Source organism: Pygoscelis adeliae, unplaced genomic scaffold, assembly GCF_000699105.1.
Source record: "Pygoscelis adeliae isolate BGI_AS28 unplaced genomic scaffold, ASM69910v1 Scaffold45, whole genome shotgun sequence".
Lineage (NCBI taxonomy): Eukaryota > Metazoa > Chordata > Aves > Sphenisciformes > Spheniscidae > Pygoscelis > Pygoscelis adeliae.
The window spans coordinates 3,903,049-3,924,197 of NW_008825114.1; the positions used below are offsets into that span (position 1 = coordinate 3,903,049).

Consider the following 21,149-nt stretch of genomic DNA (forward strand, 5'->3'; position numbering starts at 1 on the left):
CGCCCCCGGCGCCCTTCGCCCCGCTCTCCCGGCGCCGCCCCCGCCTCGGCTTCCCGTGTCCGGCAGCTTCTTTTGTCGGAGAACACCGGGACGCAGCACGCGGCGGGGCGCTTGGGCTGCTGGGGGTTTTTTATCCCCCCAAGGCCGGCAACCTCCAACGGTCCCGCTGCTTCGCTTGGGCATCGCGTGCAAAAATTAAACGCGCCGCCTACAACCGCGGTTCCTACCGCCGAGCAGGTTCTGCATTACGGCTTTGGTTCCCCGTGCGCGGGTAAATTGACTGAAGCAATGATACTAGAAAACAGAAAGAGTGATTATATGCCCCCACAGCGAATGTATCGGGAATCGTTACATTCTTGGTCCTCTTTCTCAATAAGCTTCAGAACTGTATGATCTGCTAGCTATGATAATGGATAGCATGAAAAACTTCAAAAAAAACCTACTGCTCATGAAACAGATTTAAATACTGGCACGTAAAACAAAACTGCCGTTACTCCCCGATGTGTTTCACCGAGATGACAATAGCGGAACTCCTTAAAAAAAGAGGGCATACAGCCATTACTTTATAACGTACATGCACATTCTTTTTAGATTCAGGCACGGCTCCAGCCTTTCCATTCACTTTCCTCAAGCTTTCTTTCGTTTAAATATTGCTGCCAATACCCTCCTAAAGAAAGTCTAAACCCGCCTCTAAAAATGCCGTTAAAAAAAATGGTTGAACATTAGGCTTGAAACTTCAATGAAGAAAATACTGCATCCGTTTTTAAAAGGAGAGGGAACGTAAAGTCGCTTCAAATGTTGTAAGTTCATAGAAGTTTAAAATTCAAGTGATCTTTAAGATGCACCTCTTGGAACTTTCAACAGATCACCAAAATCTGTTAATTCAGTAAAGGGACACCCAACACTGGCAGTGACTGTGTTAAGATTTTGAAAGAGCTGATCTAAAAGTTCGTTATGAGTACCACTCATGACAAATCTAGCCCTTCTTTTTGAATGAACTGTTCACAAACAAACTACCACTCCCTCCAAACACAACCTACCTATGTTACAGCCTGATTTTGTGCCTTTTATTATCCTGTTGCATGGCTGTCATTTAAGGTGGATCCTGGTCCTGTGCTAGACAGCAAACGCAGTAAGCAGCGTAACTGAAAACGCTGAAGCTGTGAATTTCTCGTAACACTTCACAGAACTTTCAAAAATCACAAACATGCCGATACTTGAATAGATACAGAGGGCTATAATAAATTACATATTTTTTCCAGATACAGGAAAGCTGAGCCAGTGCTTTGGGCATCATTGTCGTTTTACCAGATGTAGTCTTAAGGATGCTTTCCTTGGTTAACTACTTCCACACTTAAAGGGCCCACAAAAAGCTGTCGTACATCAACATAGTACCCTATCAAATCAGTTAATATACTTTACCATACAGGCTGGTAGCAAGTATCTGCATTTAGGTACAAATATTTTAAAATATTTTCACATATATTTCCCATATACAAACACTTAGACCAATTCCAGCTAATCACGACTAAACAAAAGTAAATATAAAATTTATAACTTTATTGACAATATACTCCTCTTTATGGTACATTATGCTAGCTAATTAAATCTGTATTTTTAAAAAGTAATCATTCTATTTAGTATTTGCACCATACAACTTCTTTGTTGAGTTATTGCAAAGAAATCCTTGGGATATAGGGAAAACATGCTTTCTATCTGCATATTTTACCCTGGAACATTTTATCGCTTTTGTCGACATAAAGACATGAATATTATTCACTAAGATCATATCTATGCAGAAAGATAACTGTAAGATGTAAGATCTCTCTATATAAACACATACATTTACGTGTATTGATAAAAAGCTCTCTGAGAAAGGTTTAGGAAGAAGTCTGCCTCAGTTTTAAATGTTCCTTTTATAGTGCGGTGCTGCAGGATTACTATTGCATACCGTAAATAAATGGCAGTATCAGGGGATTTTAAACACATGTAGCAGAAAAAAGACATGAGTATTATCTAGACAGACCTACTGATAAAAACACTAAAAAAAATTCAAGGCAGAATAAGACACTTAGTGGGAAAGCTAACAATCAATGTAAACTTCAGTGTTTCCTACCAAAAAACAAAACTCTTTACCAAAAAGTCAAAAGAGCCAGTATCAAACAAATAAGAGTAAGACTGCATTCCAGTCATTTGGTTTTGGCATTAACCTCAAAGACTAAAGAAATCCCCTTGGAAAGCTAATTTGGAAGTAAATACGCCTAAAGTATTTACAACTTGTACCAATCTCAGAACAGAATCGAGACCACTATTAAAATAATGCTGGGGGCACATTGTGATGCCTACGATTGGTGGGTGGATTTTAATTGACTTGAAGACTGTCATAGTCCTATTATCATAAAACCTGTAACGCACTTCCAGCATGGAGGACCCATCTGTGCCCACCATCCATCTGTTCAGATGTGATTGGCAAAGTGGTAGGGAACTCGCAGTGGTTGCCTCTGCCTGAAAGGAATAAACCACAGGATCTTCCAGCGAGTGCCAAAAACTTCTGAGAAGGTCTGCTGCCATGGCTTTTGGGGCCTCGATCTGTGGAAGACAGCATTATTAGTGAAAGACAGCACGCCCATGGAGCACTTCAGTCAGCTAGAACAATGCAGGTTGGCTGGGGATCCATTACTGGACTCTGATGAATTCTGTCCCAGCATCACAAATACAGCTTTTCTTTCATTACGGCACGCAGCTGAGACTTAACTTTGGAGAACAGAAACTATCTGTGTCGTCAGTCAACCGGAGGCAACTTTTGAAGCAGACGAGAACCTCAGAATCAATGAAACCTATGTCAAGACACAGCAGAAAGTGTCTTTTCATCTGTACTTTTGAAAGAAAATATAGTTCCACTGGCTTTGGAAGGAATGGGAATAATGTGAAGCTACTTTGTGTACAACCAATATTAAAAGATTAGTGAGCTGCTGCTAGAGATAGGAAGTACAAGGCACAGTACCATGCAAAATAATCCTAACAGTGCCTTCAGTTCCTCTTCTCTCTCACACACTTAAAAAAAAGCAGCTACTCCTTTAGCTTTTCAGCAAATAAATGTAGAAATTTTACAGCACTTACATGTCTTCACAACAGTTCGACATTTTTTCTATACTTGTAGTGTCCTGTTGAAGAAAAGAAAACACAATGAAAAAGTATTTATTTACATTCCTAACTGGTAAAATGTCATTATGAAAGCAACTAAATAAAGCAGGGAATCCATTCTCAGCATACACTGCTTTGGCATTAGTCTAGTAGGTTACATATTACTCATATGCCATATTAGTTTCAAACAGCTGTGAGATTATACGTACAAATTTACTCAGTATGTTAAATGATTTTTAAAAACATGATGTGAAACTATACTGTGTATGTATCACTGTATGTCATAGCACATACCACAGAACGTCAACAAAAACTTACAGCATTATTACAGCTAAAATTAATTCAGGTATTACAATTAATTCATGCGACATTTAGAAGTAATGTGTGTAAGGTACACTCTTGCCATACTTTTCACAAGCACCCATTCCAGACTTGGAACAGTCCACGGAGATAACCACAAGAAAAATTTAGTAAAATGCAACCATTAACAGATGTAGTATTTTGAAAAGCGGGAGCTATTAAGAAGTATTAAAATAGTTATCTTCCTGAGTATTATAATGTAAACAGCACCACTAGGAATATACCATCAGTTTCCATAGTGCCTACAGGTAAATACCAAATATAAAAATTATTCTCTTAAAATGTAACAAAAACTACATCATGTGTGGAGTGAAGGCACCCCTGCAGCTAACAGCAAATTAAATTCATGCTTCAGTTTTCTGAATGTGATTAATGAGTCACAAAACTTTATAATTAACAAATCAATTTAAGCGTAGATCATCCCCAAATATAAATTTAAAACTACCAACAATAGTACTTTTTTCTCACTTTTGCACTGTGTATTTGACCAAAAAGCTTGCTTTGTGAGTATCACTTCAATTTTAACTCCAGCAGTGTTAGCGTTTTCAATGCACTTTCATAGTTCATAATGTCCCAAAATCACTCATGAGGTCCAAAATACAATAACTGAAATATTTGTCGTGGTTCCATCCCCTTTTCATGGCAGCTTGCTATTTCCCTTTACTGTGCACTGGTTTAGGCATGCACATAATGCACCTGTCAGATTACACTAGCGTCTGAATGAAACCGAGAGCTAGTCTCTATTGTCCCAGCCATGCAGAGACACAAGGGCTGTGGTTTAATTAGCCTGCAACCTCACTGTCATCTGGAAACACTACCTAGCAATAAAACCATACTGCGTTCTTTGATTGTTCCTGCCATCAGTGCATCCAGTTCAGTGCAGGCACTGCTGGGATTCTGCCACCATCTTCCACAAAGCTTTGAAGGGGAAGGGTGAAACGTGAGTGGGGAATAATGCACAGGAAGCTGCTTCCCTGCTTCACCAGACACAGGTGGCCTCAACTCCCCTTGCCAAATTTTCTCCTTCTAAATCCGCTTCCCAGCTCTGATGAGTTTTGGAACAGGGTGCCTTACCACATGCTAAACGGCAAAAATCTTCATTCTGTCCACGACCTACCCAGCTGAATTCCACTATGGCAAAGGAGAGAAGTCCCCTCTTCTCATGCCAAGCCACCAAGATGCGCAAGTTCTTCCCTGTTTGTGCAGAGAAGGCATGCCCACAGCAGACTATCTCAACCATTCTGGCCCCATCATTAGGTGGATTTGAACAACTGCTCAACAGTGAGAGAGGACAAGACTGGAGGCAGCAGACTGTAAATACTGTCTGTTGTCTCGATTCCCATAGATAAACTGCTTCTCCTCTCCACCTTATGGCCCTGTCTAGCGTATTCCCCCTCACCTGCCACGGGTGGCAGGAAAGCATTACAAGACACAAGCCATTCTCCTTGTTAGGGCAGGACCTGACTGCACAGCCAAGGGACATTCTGCTTCCTTGGGCTGGCTTTTCGTCCAACTCATCAGAACAAACACCGCCTTTTCTGACCACAAAAAATCACACACAGCTTTCTGAATAAAAAGGACTAAATAAACACAGATATTACTTCCACGACGTTTCGGTGAGGTTGTAACAGCATTTTCATGAGATGCTGTAGCTCCTTCCGTAACTGCAAAAATATCTCAGCTCTAGGAATTATCCTCTGGTCAACTCAAAGCTGTCTACCTGATAGTACAAAATAATATTGGTATGTTTGAAAGCAATGATTGCTAATGATTTTTTGTACAGCAGTAGCATGCTAGTCCAGACTATAATTGATTTCTAGTTAGCAAACGTTGATGCTATCATTTCACAAAAGGAGCCTTAAAACAGCTTTGGGTGCAGAAGTAACGTAACAAAATAATACCTTAAATATGGCTTCTTGCTATGTTTCTCCACATTGTTTATTCATTACTACATTTGTACGGCTCCCTAAAATACTGTATCTGAGATTTTTGGAGGAATTCCCAAGTTGGGAACTGGGAGTTGTATTCCTTTTTAATTGTTATCATGGCACATTATCAAGACCTGAAAGATGCTCATCAGGGTCTGCTTCTCTCAAAACCGTAACCCATTAAATTAATGAACTAAGTGAAAGCATCAAAACAAGAACTGCAGAAAATGACCGTAAGAAAAGACTGTCAAGCTTCCACGCCTTTAAAACATACTAAGGATTTTAGTTGGATAGGAAGTCAAAGGAAATCCTCCCTTCCTTCCTCCCTTCCTTCTTCTTCCATTAAAATGCCAACATCTACTTTAGAATACTTCTGCTTTACAGTAAAGGAATTGGGACTGAGCAGTGAATCCTTTGCTTCTGGGATACTTTTTCAGAATTAAAAAAACTTTATAGCCACATTTTAAAAGCTGTGAACTAGGGCTAGAGGGAATGGGAGGAAACATCTCCCTCTGAAGTTTAGCTGCTTAACAAGTGCTGGTGACTGAACTTAAGAAACCAAATTCCCCTCACAGCTTCCCTCCCCAACACTGCTGCAAAACAGCTGGGCTCATTTGAAATGTACTTTCATTTGAGAATGAACCAATTTACCATTTCACATGAAAGTGAAACTTCACAGCACCCCAGGAAACTCAGTAGCCCCTCTGGAGACAGGAGAGGAAGGAAAGGGAGAGGGCCACAGTTGAGTTTTGGCCTGTTATTTAAGGCTTTCTTCTCAGACTGATGAATTTTTCTCCTTTTGGAGACAGGAGGACCAGAATAACCACTATTCTTCTGAACGACAAGGTGTTCTGTTCATTAACACGTCCCACGAATGGCTTTCAACCAGAATATCATCTGTCTTAATTATGCATTTCACATATACCAAGGTTTTGCTACAACATCAGCATTACTGTGTTCAGCATAAGAGGCTTTGGCTGTCTGCATCTACTATCAGCTTGGATTACTATTAATACAAACAGACCTCTGCTAAGATTCTCCTCCCCCCCCGCCCAGACTCACAGCTAATGCTGATGTTACAATCTTTTGGAGAATTGGCACTCATCCAGAAGTTGCAAATAACTTGCTATGGGCAAACATGGCATATCTATGGAGTCCTAGTAATCTCTATCTCCAAAAATCCCATAAAATTTACAATTGCATACAAGACAGAATTGACTAACCCACAACTGATTAATTTCACATGATGGGTCATCTGGACCCGCAAAGTCATCATCCAGATTGGAAACAACTATTGTTCCTGCACCTGGTTATTCAGAGATACATACCCACTGATAAGCATCTTAAAGCAACTAGGAAAAAAAATCATACCTTAGTGAGAAAGGCAAAAGAAATTAAAGGAAATAAACACAGCAATCATTAACAACACTTTAAAACAAGAGGAAACGGGCAAAGGCTTCAGATTCTGCTGAGGGGATGAGGAATTTTTTTTTGCTTTGAGGACTTACTACAAGTCTGCAAGAGCAGCTTGCCTACTCTAAGTGAAGTAAGCTACTGCCACAGCTAAGACTGTTACGAGAGGAATGGAGAGACATATGTAACAGCACCGATGGAATTCTGCAGACCAGCTTAAGATTCATTTGCAAATGAATGCACCTGTGTTAGCTACTAAGAGGAATACAGCTTTCACATCTATATTTTTAATTAGCACAACCAACTGCCTGAAAAAACAGGTTTTTTAAAAAGATCACACGCACTGTTTAACAAACTGTGCTATAGGATGGTATTCATCATGAACTAATTTATCATGGAAGAAGCACATGGAAAGAATATTTTCCTCTTACTGATTCATGTTTTCCAAAGGAGAAGCTGTAATTTGTAACTCACAGAACTAACTCCAAAGCACGCAGCCACAAACTCTGGTTCAATTTTTCTTCTGTGTTTGCTTAAAGTGACATGTAATCAATACAGCTCCATTTAATACTTGCAATAGAAGAATGTAAGCATTATGCCACACTTTCTTAATATAGCATTTTCAAATACTCAGTATATCAGAACCAGCAGGAAAGTATGATAAAGCAGAAAGAGAAAAAACAAACAAAACCTGCAAGCCCTCCTGGATTTGCAGCCATTGCTGTTATCCGAAAATGTAAGACAACATATCCTCTATCTGAACAATACATTTTTTCATTCCTTGTACCTAACATCCTTTCATTGTGTGTATGTAAATGACAGGTAAGCAATTGAAGAGTATAAAATACTGAACATCTCATAGAAAGAGTACTTCATATTTCAGAAATTTTCCTTTTTGGCATTAATTACATTTTGGGTTTACATTTGGCCGCTTTTTAGCATTGTTTTCTTAATCTAGACTTCTCACATAAGATAATACGATTAATTTTATCAATTACAATTAGGTTCAGCCTGAAAATTACTAGTTCAGTTTTAACTTTAAATCCCTCAATCAAAGAATTGTGTGCAAAATGAAAAATGAAGCTACACTATGTTACATCTAGGGAATACTCCTATATTCCTCTATGCTCTGATAAATTTAGTTAAATAGATTTCCAATGTATTTGTCAGATACTAGAAAATGATTCAATGAAAACATCTGGTAACAAGTTAGGAACACATCTACAAAGAAGATGATGCAAACAGACCTCTTCAGTCAAAATCCATGGTGTGTTAGGTGCAGATAACTGCATGACAGGAAGACACATTACAAAACGTGTTATTTTTCTTGATACTTACCCATACCTTCTTAAGACAAAAATACTAAGAAAAAAATTCTCAGGAAGGCTAGCTGTTGACCTTCCTCACACAGATGCCATTTTAATAGTCTAATGTCTAAATTTGACAAGCAACACTCAAACATCATTATTTTACTTACTTTCAATTGATTAAAGGTACTTTCTTTACTATTTAGAAAAATAACTGAGCTGTAAAAGGACTTCTTCCTTGAGTGATGAACAGGGTGTATTTTTGGCATGATATTTTTGACTCTCTGCACAGTTTAAAATCTCTTTGACTAAATTTTCTAACTTACCCTTTTCCTTAATAATATTGTAAATAATTAATTTCAGTAAAAGTATCCCCGCTTTACCTAAAACTATGTAGTGATCTAAATAAAACAGATGAGATCTTTTGCCACTTAGTGTGTCTTACACTTGAATTTATTCTTACATTTTAAATAGCTCATGAAGGAGTTTTTTTTAAATAAACTGAAATTTTGTTTTGATGGTAAATAGGTGTGTAAGACTGTCAGGATACATTAATTAAAAATGTTAAACCAATTGCTAGTCTATTTGAGAAAAATAAGGTAAAGATACAAAAGACTTTACACAGTTAACAAAATCCCATTCAAAGACAAGGGCATCACTAATTCCTGACAATTTAAGTTACAGGACTTTATGCAGTCTTCTAATAGGAGATTTACCTATAGGTGGATTAGAGGTAGAGACAGAAAAAGGTGAAGGGATAAGAATAATGGGGAAGATACAGACAGACAACGTTAACGTGAACTTATTTTCTGTTACATCTCTAATTTCAAATTACTATTTAGGTTTATACTTTATATATCTTTTGCTCTCCCTCTACAATTACTTTATACCTTACACTTTATTATAGCAAGGTAAAAAATACGTTTGCTGAGAATCCTAATTTCCCCTTCCAATCCTAATTTCTTCTGTGCTAAACTTAATTATGAGGATTAATAGTTCCTTGATTACATTTCTGCCATGTTTGAAAAAAACAAGAAAAGCCCTTAGTACTTCACTAATCAAAACAGTATTTAATAGATTATCTGATTAAAGATATTACAAATATTTTTAATTATAAGATACTTATTTTTAAAGACAAAAAGCATTTTAACACAACTAGATCACTTGTGCACTCTGTATATTAAAACAGCAATGGATCAACACTACAAAATATGCAAAGAATTAAAAAGCCTTTGGTTTTATTAATAGAATAACTGCAATTACATTTTCATTATTTTGCATTTCAACCTTTAAAATTTTGTCTGACTTACTGATTACAGAAAGAATTTTAAATTTTTCACTGGCATTTTTATTGTTTCCATTTCAATTTGCATTATACTATTAAATGAAATGATACTCCTAAAGAAAATTAACTGCTTGAAAATGTTCCTGATATATAAATATATCAGAAAATTGATTTGTACAATTTCGATCTTTTTCCGATTTCCTTAAAAGGATGTTTTTGTCCTTTTGAGAAGAAGACCTGAGCAAAATGAATAATGTTCCTTACTACATGCTCACTGTAAGTATCAGTCACATTAAGAAAAACAGTTAAAATATATGAATTATTAAGTTCAAGAAGTTCGTGTAGAGATGGATCTGTTTACAAGAACAACAAAAAATAGCTGGTGAAATACGTTTGCTACTTGAAGGTGAAAAGGAGAAACACTGCAACAATAATAAAACATAGCACTTAAGAAATACGAACATTAAAAAATACCTCTAAGGGGAAAAATTTATGTGGTAGGCATCATATTGTGCACCAGACAGACTGCTGAACACCAGCTGTTAAACTATTTTCCCTTCCATCCTCCCCAAAGCAAATAAAGGGAAATTTCTCTCGATCACATCCACACAGTAGTGATGCACCAGGATATTGGCATATCACTGTACACCGTTCAGTTAATTAACAGGAAACCCTGGTAGCATTAATTAAATTAATAAAGTCATTGTCCACTTAGTTCATGATAATACATCCACTACCTTGCACAGGGACCACATGGAATCTACTAAATTTATAAAAGCCCATCCATTACATAGTTCTGCCCCAGAGAAACAAGTTAATTACTAAATAATTTTAATGAAAAGTTTTTCTCTGCAATACTAACACACAAAAATCACATAAAATCATACTTGATTGACTACAGTGGAAAAATGAAGAAAATCTCTTTAATTCTATATAAATACTTTGCTTGAACATATGGAAAAATGAAAACACAAACTGTTTAGCATTTGAAATAAAAAAACAATCAAAGGTAATCCTTTAAAATTAGGGTTCAGATTAGTCTCCGCAAAGGATGCTGTTTAACAGAAACATCTGGTAGTGTTACGTTGAGAGACAGGCCTTTTTTAACTTTGGAAATGAGATTAGTAGATCAGTTATTTCTAAGTATCCAAGTAATTTCTAATTATTTTATCTGGGTCACAGATAATCCGCTTTTACAGGGCTCCCACAATGACATCAGAGGATCACTGCTGAACTGATTATCCTGTTACCTTCCACCATCCATTGGAAGACGGGATTTTCCTTTTGCACGGAGGAAGAGAAAGAAGCGGCTGATTGCTTCAGACAGGTGGCAGCCAACAAAATAAAGACCACCACAGATCCTGAGAGGAAGAAAACCTCACATATGCAAAAGGTACCAGCCTTAAAAAAGGTCAGCAAACTGAATACTTCTTAGTAGTGTCTAGTGCAATTTAAAACCTCACTAGATATGAACAAATACCAACATAATGTTGACAAGCCATTGTTTAAAAAAAAACATGCCATATTATTTATTACTTGTTTGACAATAATGCCTTGTAGATCAAACGTGACCAATGTCAGAATCCTACTGTACAAATAGAAAAACTGTTTTTTAACATCATTTCACTGTTGAAGTGATGTGAAAGACATATAGAAGTACTTTTTTAAAGCAAAAATGGAACATGAGCAAGAGAAATGCAAATGCCAGGGCTAGTCTTGTACTAGTATGCACACAAGCATCCTGACAGTTCCACCTTTTTAAAAGAGCATGAATTGCAGCTCTTTACCTCCCGCAATCATAGATCAGAAGCAATCTGTAGTTGATAAAAGACTTTTTTTTTCCCCTAGGTGAATTTATGCCTTTTCGTATGAATAGATGAATAACTAGGCTAGTTATGCATTTTGTAGGAAAACAAGCGTCTGTTACATATAAAAATATCAAATGAGAGAGGACTTCTTAAAAAACACTTGTCAAGAAAATACGTCTTGAGAAAGCAAGCAAGTTTCTGGATACCATTTGATTTAGCTTCCAATTAAATTTTATTATTTGATATGAGGATGACTACAGAAAAAAAGTAATTGGAAATAAAACTGAGTAACACAGATATGTGCTCCTCAAGATTTTCTTCTAGGTTAAGTGCAAAATATTCTTTTCTAGATAAACTTTGCATTTGCCATTGCAATACAATGTCATTAGTATGTATAGGCAGTAGTTGCACAAGACGGTGTATATTTTGGATGTTTTTTGTGGAAAATGTAAAAACTTTCTGAAATAGAACTATCTCAAGGAAAATGATAATTTATCTATAAAAAGTATTTTTACTATGTATGATGAAACAGCAAATAAAAACCCACCTCTCTACCTTCATGGAGTTTGAAAGTGTCTATACTAGAGCTATCTTCTAATCCCGTAGTGGTTGAGGCAAAAGAGGAATAATTGCTTTCGGGAGTAGAAGCAGATAGAAGTAGTCTGAAGTAAGGGGTACCAATAATTTAAAAAAAAAAAAAAAAGTTATTCTCAGTAGGAGAACATTTAGTTTTTCTAGGATGCAACTGACAAAAATCTTGTGGGTTTTGGTGTGGTTTTTTTATGTTTTATGTTTTACTTACTGTTTTACGTTAAGCTTGCTTTTACTTCTCAAGCAAAGTCATTAAAAAACATCATGCTGCCTGGGAATGTAAGAATACAGGCTCATTTCCAGTTAAGGAACATAAAATTTGAATTTGCAGTACAAGCAATGACAGTGAACAGAGGACTGGAAAAGCAAGCACCAAGCATGGAAGATAAGCAGGCCTTCAATATAAATGCATGATCATTTTTGAAATGACATCAGTCTGCTTTCTTCATGGGTGAAACTCATTTCTTCCACCCACTTCTCTAGAAACATGAAAATTGTAAGTAAGAAGACTAATTGTTATGCTGAGATTTTAAGAAAAGTATCTTCTTAGGATCCTAGAGTTCCTAAAGTAGCATCTTAAATTTGTCCCTATTTCAGAGACTTCTGAATCAGAGAAGACTTACTAGACAGAACTTAGATACCTCTATTTCCAAAGTATCCAAAAAAAAGTTCCCCAAGAGTGATCTCAGGTACATGCTGCAAGAAGTGTTAAAATTCAGGATGATGATGACAGTAAAGGCAAACAGAGCTTGGGGAAAGCAACTGGAGAAGGAGGACGAAAAGAGCCATGTGCCCCTTCTACTAGAACTGTGTTTCACACTTGCTAGTTTCTAGGGAGAAAGCACTAATCCCATATACAGAGGCCACCTCAGCGGCTCCTCTCTTCATCAGAACAATTCATGTCAGAAGTTCCTCTAAGGACACTTTTTGCCAACCAGCTGTTCTCTTCTCATTGTAGGAAATCACCTCCCGTGCTCTTTGGCTTCCTGGACCTCCAGATGAGATATGAATAGCCTTGTGCTAATGATACCCTAGCAGTGACACAGTAAGAGAGGTGGTAAACCTACTCAGAGAAATCACTGCACATGAGGTTAACTTGGTCTATTAATCACCTTCTTAAGCAGTACAGCCTTAAGAACATTCTCTGTGTAAGAGCCAAATTTGAGTACACAAGTTATAAAATTTTCATTTTTACCAGAGAGCACATTTTTTCCAGGCATCTTAGTATCTGTTGAACACCCATGTAACAGAATAACAGCAGATTACATGCCTTTTTTTCTTAAAGAACTTTTACATAATGGATCTACTGTTATAACCAATGAGAATTATGCAAGGATAGGCACAGGTGGTCAACTGCACACCACCACTGAATTTTGGAAAGTGCCAGCACACACAGCAGAATATCTCACCCGCACTTCATAATGTGCCTCTTTGCTTTCCTGTTTTAGCTACTGCCCTCTTCCAGAAAAACATGCAGGAGTATATCAGATATATCCTTTCCATTACATGTTCGGTTGGACAACATTTTTTGACTTCTGAAAAAATTTGTCGAAGAGGAGAAAATGCCAGTATTTCCCCTTAAATCCTACGAAAAACTTCTGCTTGTTCTTATGGCTTGTCAAGCTATCACTTAGCTCAACTCTAGTGAAGAGCAACTCTGCTTATAAAAATGTTGTATACAACGGTCACTTAATGCAAATTAGTTCCATACATTCAAATTTATCTATATTGCTGCGGTGGCAAAAGGATAAACTTCTGTAACTATGAAGAATCAGCACGAGTGCTCTGACCTAGGGTACATATCATGCTTCATAATGCATGCTACATTCCAATCGTTTACATTTGAGCAGAGCCATCAGACCGTGGAAATCAACCATAAACAATGAAGCACGAAGTTGCCACTTCAGGTCCTAGTTCCTTGATACTTGTGATGCTAAAGGCGACTGAACAACTCTCTAGTTTCATTATCCCAGGTTGCTTCTGTGAGACTGACAGTAAGCAGAGCGCATTCTGTGTATGTAGAAGATAACAAAAGACCGAGAACTGGGGGGTTTTAAATATGCATGTCCAATATTCCCAGAAAAAAGTAGCCTTAGCTTTATATTACTCAGACAAAACAGAAACTATTGGCTTCGTTTCTGGAAAATTATATAATGACAGTGAAGCAAATTTACCTTATGGAGAATCAGGAAGTTTTGCTATAAAAGGGCCAAAGTTTGATAAATCTTGAGTTTTTCTTTCCAAAAAATACAATTTTGGCAGCATTTGAAATATAGGTAAATAATAACGTTAAACCTCAACAAACCTGAACTTGCTGGACTCACTTAGCAACAGTATGTATCAGTCAATGTTTAGATCACAGAACTGCGATGCCGATTGTCTCTATTATTTAAAAGTAACATCTATCCAGGAGCTGTGGAACTAATCTTGGCTTGATGTCAAACTGCCAACACAGGCATGGAGGATGAACTAGGAAAATGTTTATTGTCTGTTTTCCTGTACAAGCACAAGTAAGAGCTGCTCTGCTTCACCTTTTTCAAAAGGCCCATGCTCTTGTCCACCTCTCTCGCACACATCTCTGGGCAGCTTCAGCAATCACTGAAACTAATGCTCTCAAGAATAGCTGTGGAGCAATTAATGTAACATGAATGCTTTAACTTGTGCATATCTATGCCTTCAGGTGTTTGAGTTTCTTTTAAATTAACCTCAGGTCTGCACTATCACACTTCAATGATTGTTCTGCTGTTAAATAAATTTTGATCTGTACCTTACACTAAGTTAAGCTTAATTTCATTATTAATTCATTATTTTAAACAGAGCTCATTTCAGACACAATTTGCTTAGTTTATACAGGAAGGTTAGATGGTGAACAGTAACCCCAGAGCACAGTACACAGTAGGAACATCGCTGTCTTTTGGTTATCACGGTTCATTGCTTCTACAGGACTTGAATGTCTTCCACACTGCGCTCAGCTCTGTGAGTGGATATACCCGGTCTCTTTGTTTCCCTATTCTATGCATCATAGGCGTGTCTTTGGGGAGCCTGCAGAGAAACTACTCACTCACCTGCTGCCCTCTCCTCTGCCTTTTGCATTGGCTAGCCAAAAACGTTAGTAAGTGCTTATGGAGGAAGCAAATCCCCACACGACAATTCCGACAATCAAAAACCATTTGTACAGAAAGATTTTCTGACACAACTTGCACTAAGCACAACCTCACCAAACAGATTTGGCTTTGTTCGTTTGAAGTCTGACTAATTGTTCTCAAGCAGATTTCCTCAAAATGACTGTATTGTTTATTCTTGCTAATTCTATACTCATGAAGAAAGAAATGAAAAGGAAGATGACGATTGTGCTTTGAACGGGGATGGACTAGATGACCTACATTCTTCAACGAGTCAATGCAACAGCATCCACATAGTGTGAATGAATGAAGAGTTTGGAGATCCCAGTAATGGATTTCTACTTCCCCAGCAAGCCCAACCCAACAATCCCAAACCTAAAAACTTGTCCATATGAGGCAAGTGCAACAGCCCCTCTGCTACAGGTAGGGTGCAGTGAGAGGCCCTAATGCAGAAGATCTGTACTTTTCAGCATCCGTCTCTCATAGTCTATCCATATCTGCAATTACTGTGGTGTGTTTGTTTCATAAAGTTTGGCAAAGAGGACAAAAGAGAGCGTCAAGGCATACTGCAGCTCAGCAACCCACAGAATTATGATTTGAGCACATAAAAGGAGGTTGGACTTGAAAATGCTATTAGCCCACATCTGTTCCAGGGTAGCGGCCAGCTCAGTAAGTGCAATGGGATGTACTTCAAAGTATATTATACAACTGATGTAGAATAAAGGGTCTTTACAGCACTTTTTATAAGAGTCTGCAGTGGTAGTAGCAGCCTGACAGCGTTAAGGCTCAGAACGGTGAAGGAACATACTGGGAATTCATGCCTGTTGCAGAGGCAGCACAGTTGGTATCCTGTGTCAGAACAGAAATGTCTCAAGTTTCAGGTGCATCTGACAGAATCAGGTTCAGTCTGAGAGTTTTTATTTCATGTATACTAATAGTATCTGAACAGATGCTGATAGCCACTGCCAAAATTTAGTCCAGCTTCTGGCAGCACACAGAACAGAATGACAGACTTAGGTTTTGTTCCTTGTTTTCTTCTGTATCATTTCTGTGTTTTAGTGTAGTACTGATCACATGGCTTTTTGTTCCTTCTCATATATCCATTTAACAGAGACTAAAAAGACATCCATATTTCAGCATCTGAACTCTAAGGCTCCCTGAGTTTGTGTCTCTCCCACTACTGGGAGTGAGGGTGAGCAGAATTCAGGTGCCTGCACCTCTTCAGCTAGATACCCAGCAGGCATAGTATCGGGTAAAAAAAAAAATCTGAACTCTAGAGGATGCAGACACAAAGCTTGTGTGCCAGCATTTAAACAGGGAGGTGAGAACCTGTCAGCAAGACCCTGGAACAGAAATCAGGCACGCAGTAAAGGGGCACAAAGGTAAATCTGTAGAGCTGGCAGTTGACAGAAAGTGCAGAAAGCAGTCTGGTAGAGCAGCTGGAGGATGGCAAAAATAATACACAGCATAGCTACAGTCACACAAAGAGCAGAAGGCAGTAAACTTATGTGAAGGTAATACAATAAAAACAATAAGCAATATTATTGTTTTATCTAACAGAAGGAAAAACTATACAGTATTTTTTGCCCTTTATTCCATACAAAGGAATTGCATAATACAGTTAGGAGGTTTTCCATTGTGCACCTACAAAGGTTAATACTGTGTAAACCCTCATAATCCCGAAATTAAATCTCAGGCAGCTCTCAATCAGTTGTAGTCACAAAGATGCTGTCACCTTGTACGTTATTGTCTTTAAAAAAAAGTTTTGCAGGCCAGATCATGCACCCTTTCAGACATGTATAGATCCAACTAATGTACTCTCTCTGTTCAACACTGCAGTACTTCAAACACTTCTATGGATTCTCAAGATAACTTTAAAGAATTCACTGGCAGTGATTAACTTCTAATGTACAGAACAGGATGTCACAGCAACAAAAGCTTGTTTCTTGTAGATATTTATTACACTACCAAATTCATTTAATTGGAAAATTCTTCCATGTAGAGGATTTTTTTTCTGTACCTTTAAATACAGAATATGCATTTGGACTGCAAATTGTACATGTTTCCACTCCACAGTTTAGTAACTGAAGAGATATGAACGTAAGCATATTTATTAAAAAACATAACAAAAAGCCTATGTCCTCAGACTGTATGATTTATCAGTAGGCCTCACTGTCACAAAGTACAATGAGACCAGGGCACATAAGAGTTTAAAATAAAAACAAAAATCAAAACCCACAAATACATACCTTGTACACTGCACAATTCCAGGACAATGTATGGTTTTATTTTACTAATACAAATCAGGAAATTGCCTTGATAGGTGAATTATTAGACACTTGTTTGTTAGAAGGCTTCTTAAGACTGCCTTCGAGATAAGTCTTGACAGAGCACGTACTAAATAGGTGCCTCATAGTCCAAGTGTTTCTCTATTCTTCCCTTAAATGCAATCTGCTTTTCTGCTTTTATTAATTTTATTGAAAATAAAACTAATATATACTTCTAAAATTAGATACTTACAGTGAAAATACCCATTAGCTGAGTGTAAAAGAGTCCACTTATTCCACCTAATATTATTAGACCCATGAAGGCAGATATTCTTAGGAGAGCAAGTTCATGTCTAAATACAAAAACATCCTAGAACAAGACAGAAAGAAGAGAGAGACTTTAGCACTTACAAATTAAAGTCTTTGAACCGAGTGGAAATACTAGGTAAGAGCTGTTTCCAAAGACTTACAGCTAAAGGCAAATACTGGATTTTTGAGCTACATTGCAAATCATTGATACATTTATATGCTAAAATTATAAACCAATCATCTTTTATTTATACATGTAAACAATTGGGGTTTTTTTGCCAGACCGTTAAAAAAACCTCATTCAGGTATTTAAGGTTTGGGAATAGATAGAGCTCAAATGGGTTATTCCTGAATCTTCCATCTCAAACTGCACCAGATTGCTACACACAAGCTCCAAAACGTAAGAAAATAATTCTGTTAAACAGTCTGATTTATAAGACTCCTGTATCTTGGCTCCCAGCCTCAGCAAATTTCATTTTAACATCACCTCTTTTGTAATAAAAATAACAACATTCCTAGCTTGACTCTTGAGGATGGTACCTACAAAATCCAAGTATCTGTATTGGATTGGTCTCACTGTAATGCTGTCTATTATCCAACATAAACTTATCTTCAACTTTTAAATTTTGGCCTTAAATGGGTTATTATAACTGTGCATATGGGTGCACAACCAAGTTGCCTCAGGGTACAGGAGAACATGAATTTACTGTATCAGCTGTTCTGGAAAGTCTGCTCTCACCCAGCAGAAAATACTAAAAGCGTAAGACAGTTTTATAGATCTTTTTCAAAGGATAAAACACCTTATTTTTATCACAGGAAAACATTTGTACATGGCGATTACTGTAGATGTACTGCAAGTTCACACCCCATCTTACCCTTTGATAACAAGTTAACACACCCATTCTCTTATTTATAAGTTACGATTATGTTCTCAAAGCTGTTTTTTGAATGTACACATCTGGTTTTCCACTTAGAAAAGCCAGATCACAGCAGGAAACTATTAAAACCTCTCAAGTAAACTTTAAATTACAACCAGAACATAAAAGTGAACTGAATGAGAAAAAAAACCAACCACTGCTTTTGAACTTTCCTTCTTTACGTTCACCAGAAGGACTTAAGGAAGAGGAATTCTTAGATTCAGGAATACTGAGTTTTAATTAAACAGAGAATAGTTAAAGTAAATTATATTTAGGAAAAAAGTCTGATTTTAAGTTTAAATTACTTCCATGAAGGTTCAAAATATAAACCCAGGAAAAAAGTTTATACCAGCTACTAAAGCTGTGAAGAAAGTCAATATTTAATGAACAAGAAGAAATCACTAGTTAACCAGCTAAAACAAAAAGCAAACCCCACCAGGCTTTTCAGAACTGGTAAGCCAGCTCCTGTTAGTATTGGCCTTTCTTGCTGCTGTAGAAAGTATATGCTTAATTTCTTTTTTTTTTAAAAAACTCTTCTTACTCAGTTAACAAGTTAATTCAAAGTTAAATCAACTCAAAATAAAAGCATTCATACTAGTCTTTATTCCCCTTTCCACCAGCCCACCAAAGCTTTAAAGAAAAGCAAGGTAAGTCACAAGTTCTACTAGCTGTAAAATACTTTCTCTTCATATCTTCATAGGTATGTTGTTTTATTATATCAGAAATGTTTTAATGTATTCAAACTCAATTTGACAGAAAACAGTGAAATGTGAGAGAAGAATGCTGACAGTAAAGCTGCATTCTGGATCTAGCATCACACTCCTCCATTAGAAAAAAAGTTTGTAACACAGCTCTTGGCATCCCCCCCAACACTCTAATTAGAAGAGTTCCTTCTCTTGAGCATCATCTTCAGCGGGAAAAAGAGACATCACCCAATGCATGACAACAGAAAATCCTAGCGTAAAGAAGGCACACTGCATTTTGCTTTTGGCCCTTCTAACTCATGTTAAAACTAGAGCTACAGAAAAGGAAAGACCTTTCATACTGAAGTGAAGACCAAGGAATACTACTCTGTCTTTCCTTCCTTCCTCCCTTCTTCCCTAAAAAGTTAAAGCATTTACCACAAAAGACTGGGGGTGGCTGAATTACTAGTGAGAAGAGGTGACATCACCAAGATTTTTTCCAGCCATCACACAACCCTAGGGGAATCAAAGTCTCTGAGGCAATGATGACCTGGAAATCAGTACTGGGCCCTCACCTAGCAAACCATACAGACAGAACAGCATTTTTCTATAGAAAACCAAAGTATATGCAGGAATAGAGTCTTTTGGTAACCAGACCTCAATAACAGAGCTACTTTCACAATTCTGCATTGTAATAGAAACATGTGACTCCATGAAAATAGAAGAAAGACCATTTTTAAAAATCCATTTAAATCACAGTAGTAGTAATAGTAGTGGTAATAATAATAATACATTTAGGATGTTGCTGCTTTACATAAGAGCTCAACCCAATTTGTTTTTATTATTTCCTCTCAGAACTGACGAAAACATTTTTCCCAGCTAAGAAAACCAATCAAAACTATAATAAATAAACCCCAAGACTTAGCCAATAATTAATCAATTCCTCTTTCAATGTATTTTGAAGAGATCCTCTTGTTCAAACACCACTGAGGACTCGCCAATCTCAGTGCAGTGTGAGTACTGAGACAGCCTGCTCCCCCAACCTCCAAAATCACACTATCTGTGCTAAGAGAAAGAACTACACAGACTGAGCCACAAAGCATAAGCACACGTAAGCTAACATCACCAATGCAGGAACTCTCTCTCACGGCACAACAGGGTTTTGTCCCATAGCAGCCTTCTTCCATGCTGGGCCAGGCTGACATATGTGGCCTTGGCACAGATGTTAAATGCACAGTTTTAACAATGTGAGAGCTGCCCTTCAGATATCCACTTTCTCCTCTCCTTTTTGTCAACATCACAGCCTAACTGCTCCGTCAGAACTTCAGTTCACATGGGTTGCTGCCGTTACCTTTCTACTTAGCACTTCCTACACAGCTCCAATGTGCCCTGCCCCCCAGGCTGTTGCCCGTTCTAAAGGTTTTTAAGTTCCCTTTAGCCACTACTTCTATCCATCCAGTCAAACTGCAAGGATTCTTGGCTACTTATAAAAATGGATAGAAATGTGTACAACAGAAACTTGTCACAAAATAAGAAACAAACTGTAGGTCTGTGGCATTATGTTGAGGAATGGATTACAAACGATGAGATCTGGCATCTTTATCTTAACAGACAATACCAAAACATTCCCCAGAAAGCCAGTCTCCATGTCAGATTCACACGAGACTTCCTCAACCCCATGGCAGAACACATGCCATGTCTTCGTTCGTGAGCATCAACTGTTAAGGATGAACCCTACGATACATGCTACCATTGTCTAGGAAAACAGTTATTATAGCTTTATGCTATCATACAGGAGAGAGATCAAAAACAATGATGGGTCAGCTCAAGATCATGATCAATTATGCGACTACTGCTTCCAAATTAAACTTTCTTTTTACCCTGCTAACAACGAAAAAAAAAAGCATAAAAACATTTAACGGGTCCCTGCCATTTGCAGTATGGGGTTATTATTTCCAAGGGTTTACAGTATTCCTTTAAAAACAGCACACTCTACAGAACACGGAGCTTTCAGC

The 21,149-nt window shown here is 37.5% G+C and overlaps 1 protein-coding gene across 2 annotated transcripts in view; it reads right to left on the reverse strand.

Moving 5' to 3' along the window:
* Positions 1 to 1,545: 1,545 nt before the first annotated feature.
* Positions 1,546 to 21,149, reverse strand: part of ZDHHC21 (zinc finger, DHHC-type containing 21) — a 34,961-nt gene continuing 15,357 nt past the window's right edge. The window contains exons 6-8 of one of the 2 annotated variants that reach the window (XM_009328059.1): positions 17,479 to 17,595; positions 3,121 to 3,164; positions 1,546 to 2,589 (exon numbers count right to left, since the gene is read on the reverse strand). In XM_009328059.1, the coding sequence (XP_009326334.1) occupies positions 2,457 to 2,589; positions 3,121 to 3,164; positions 17,479 to 17,595 (294 nt within the window). In that variant the 3' untranslated portion in view covers positions 1,546 to 2,456. Of the gene's footprint in view, positions 2,590 to 3,120; positions 3,165 to 7,755; positions 8,132 to 17,478; positions 17,596 to 21,149 lie in introns of those variants that run through there. The other variant, XM_009328060.1, reaches the window with a different exon arrangement.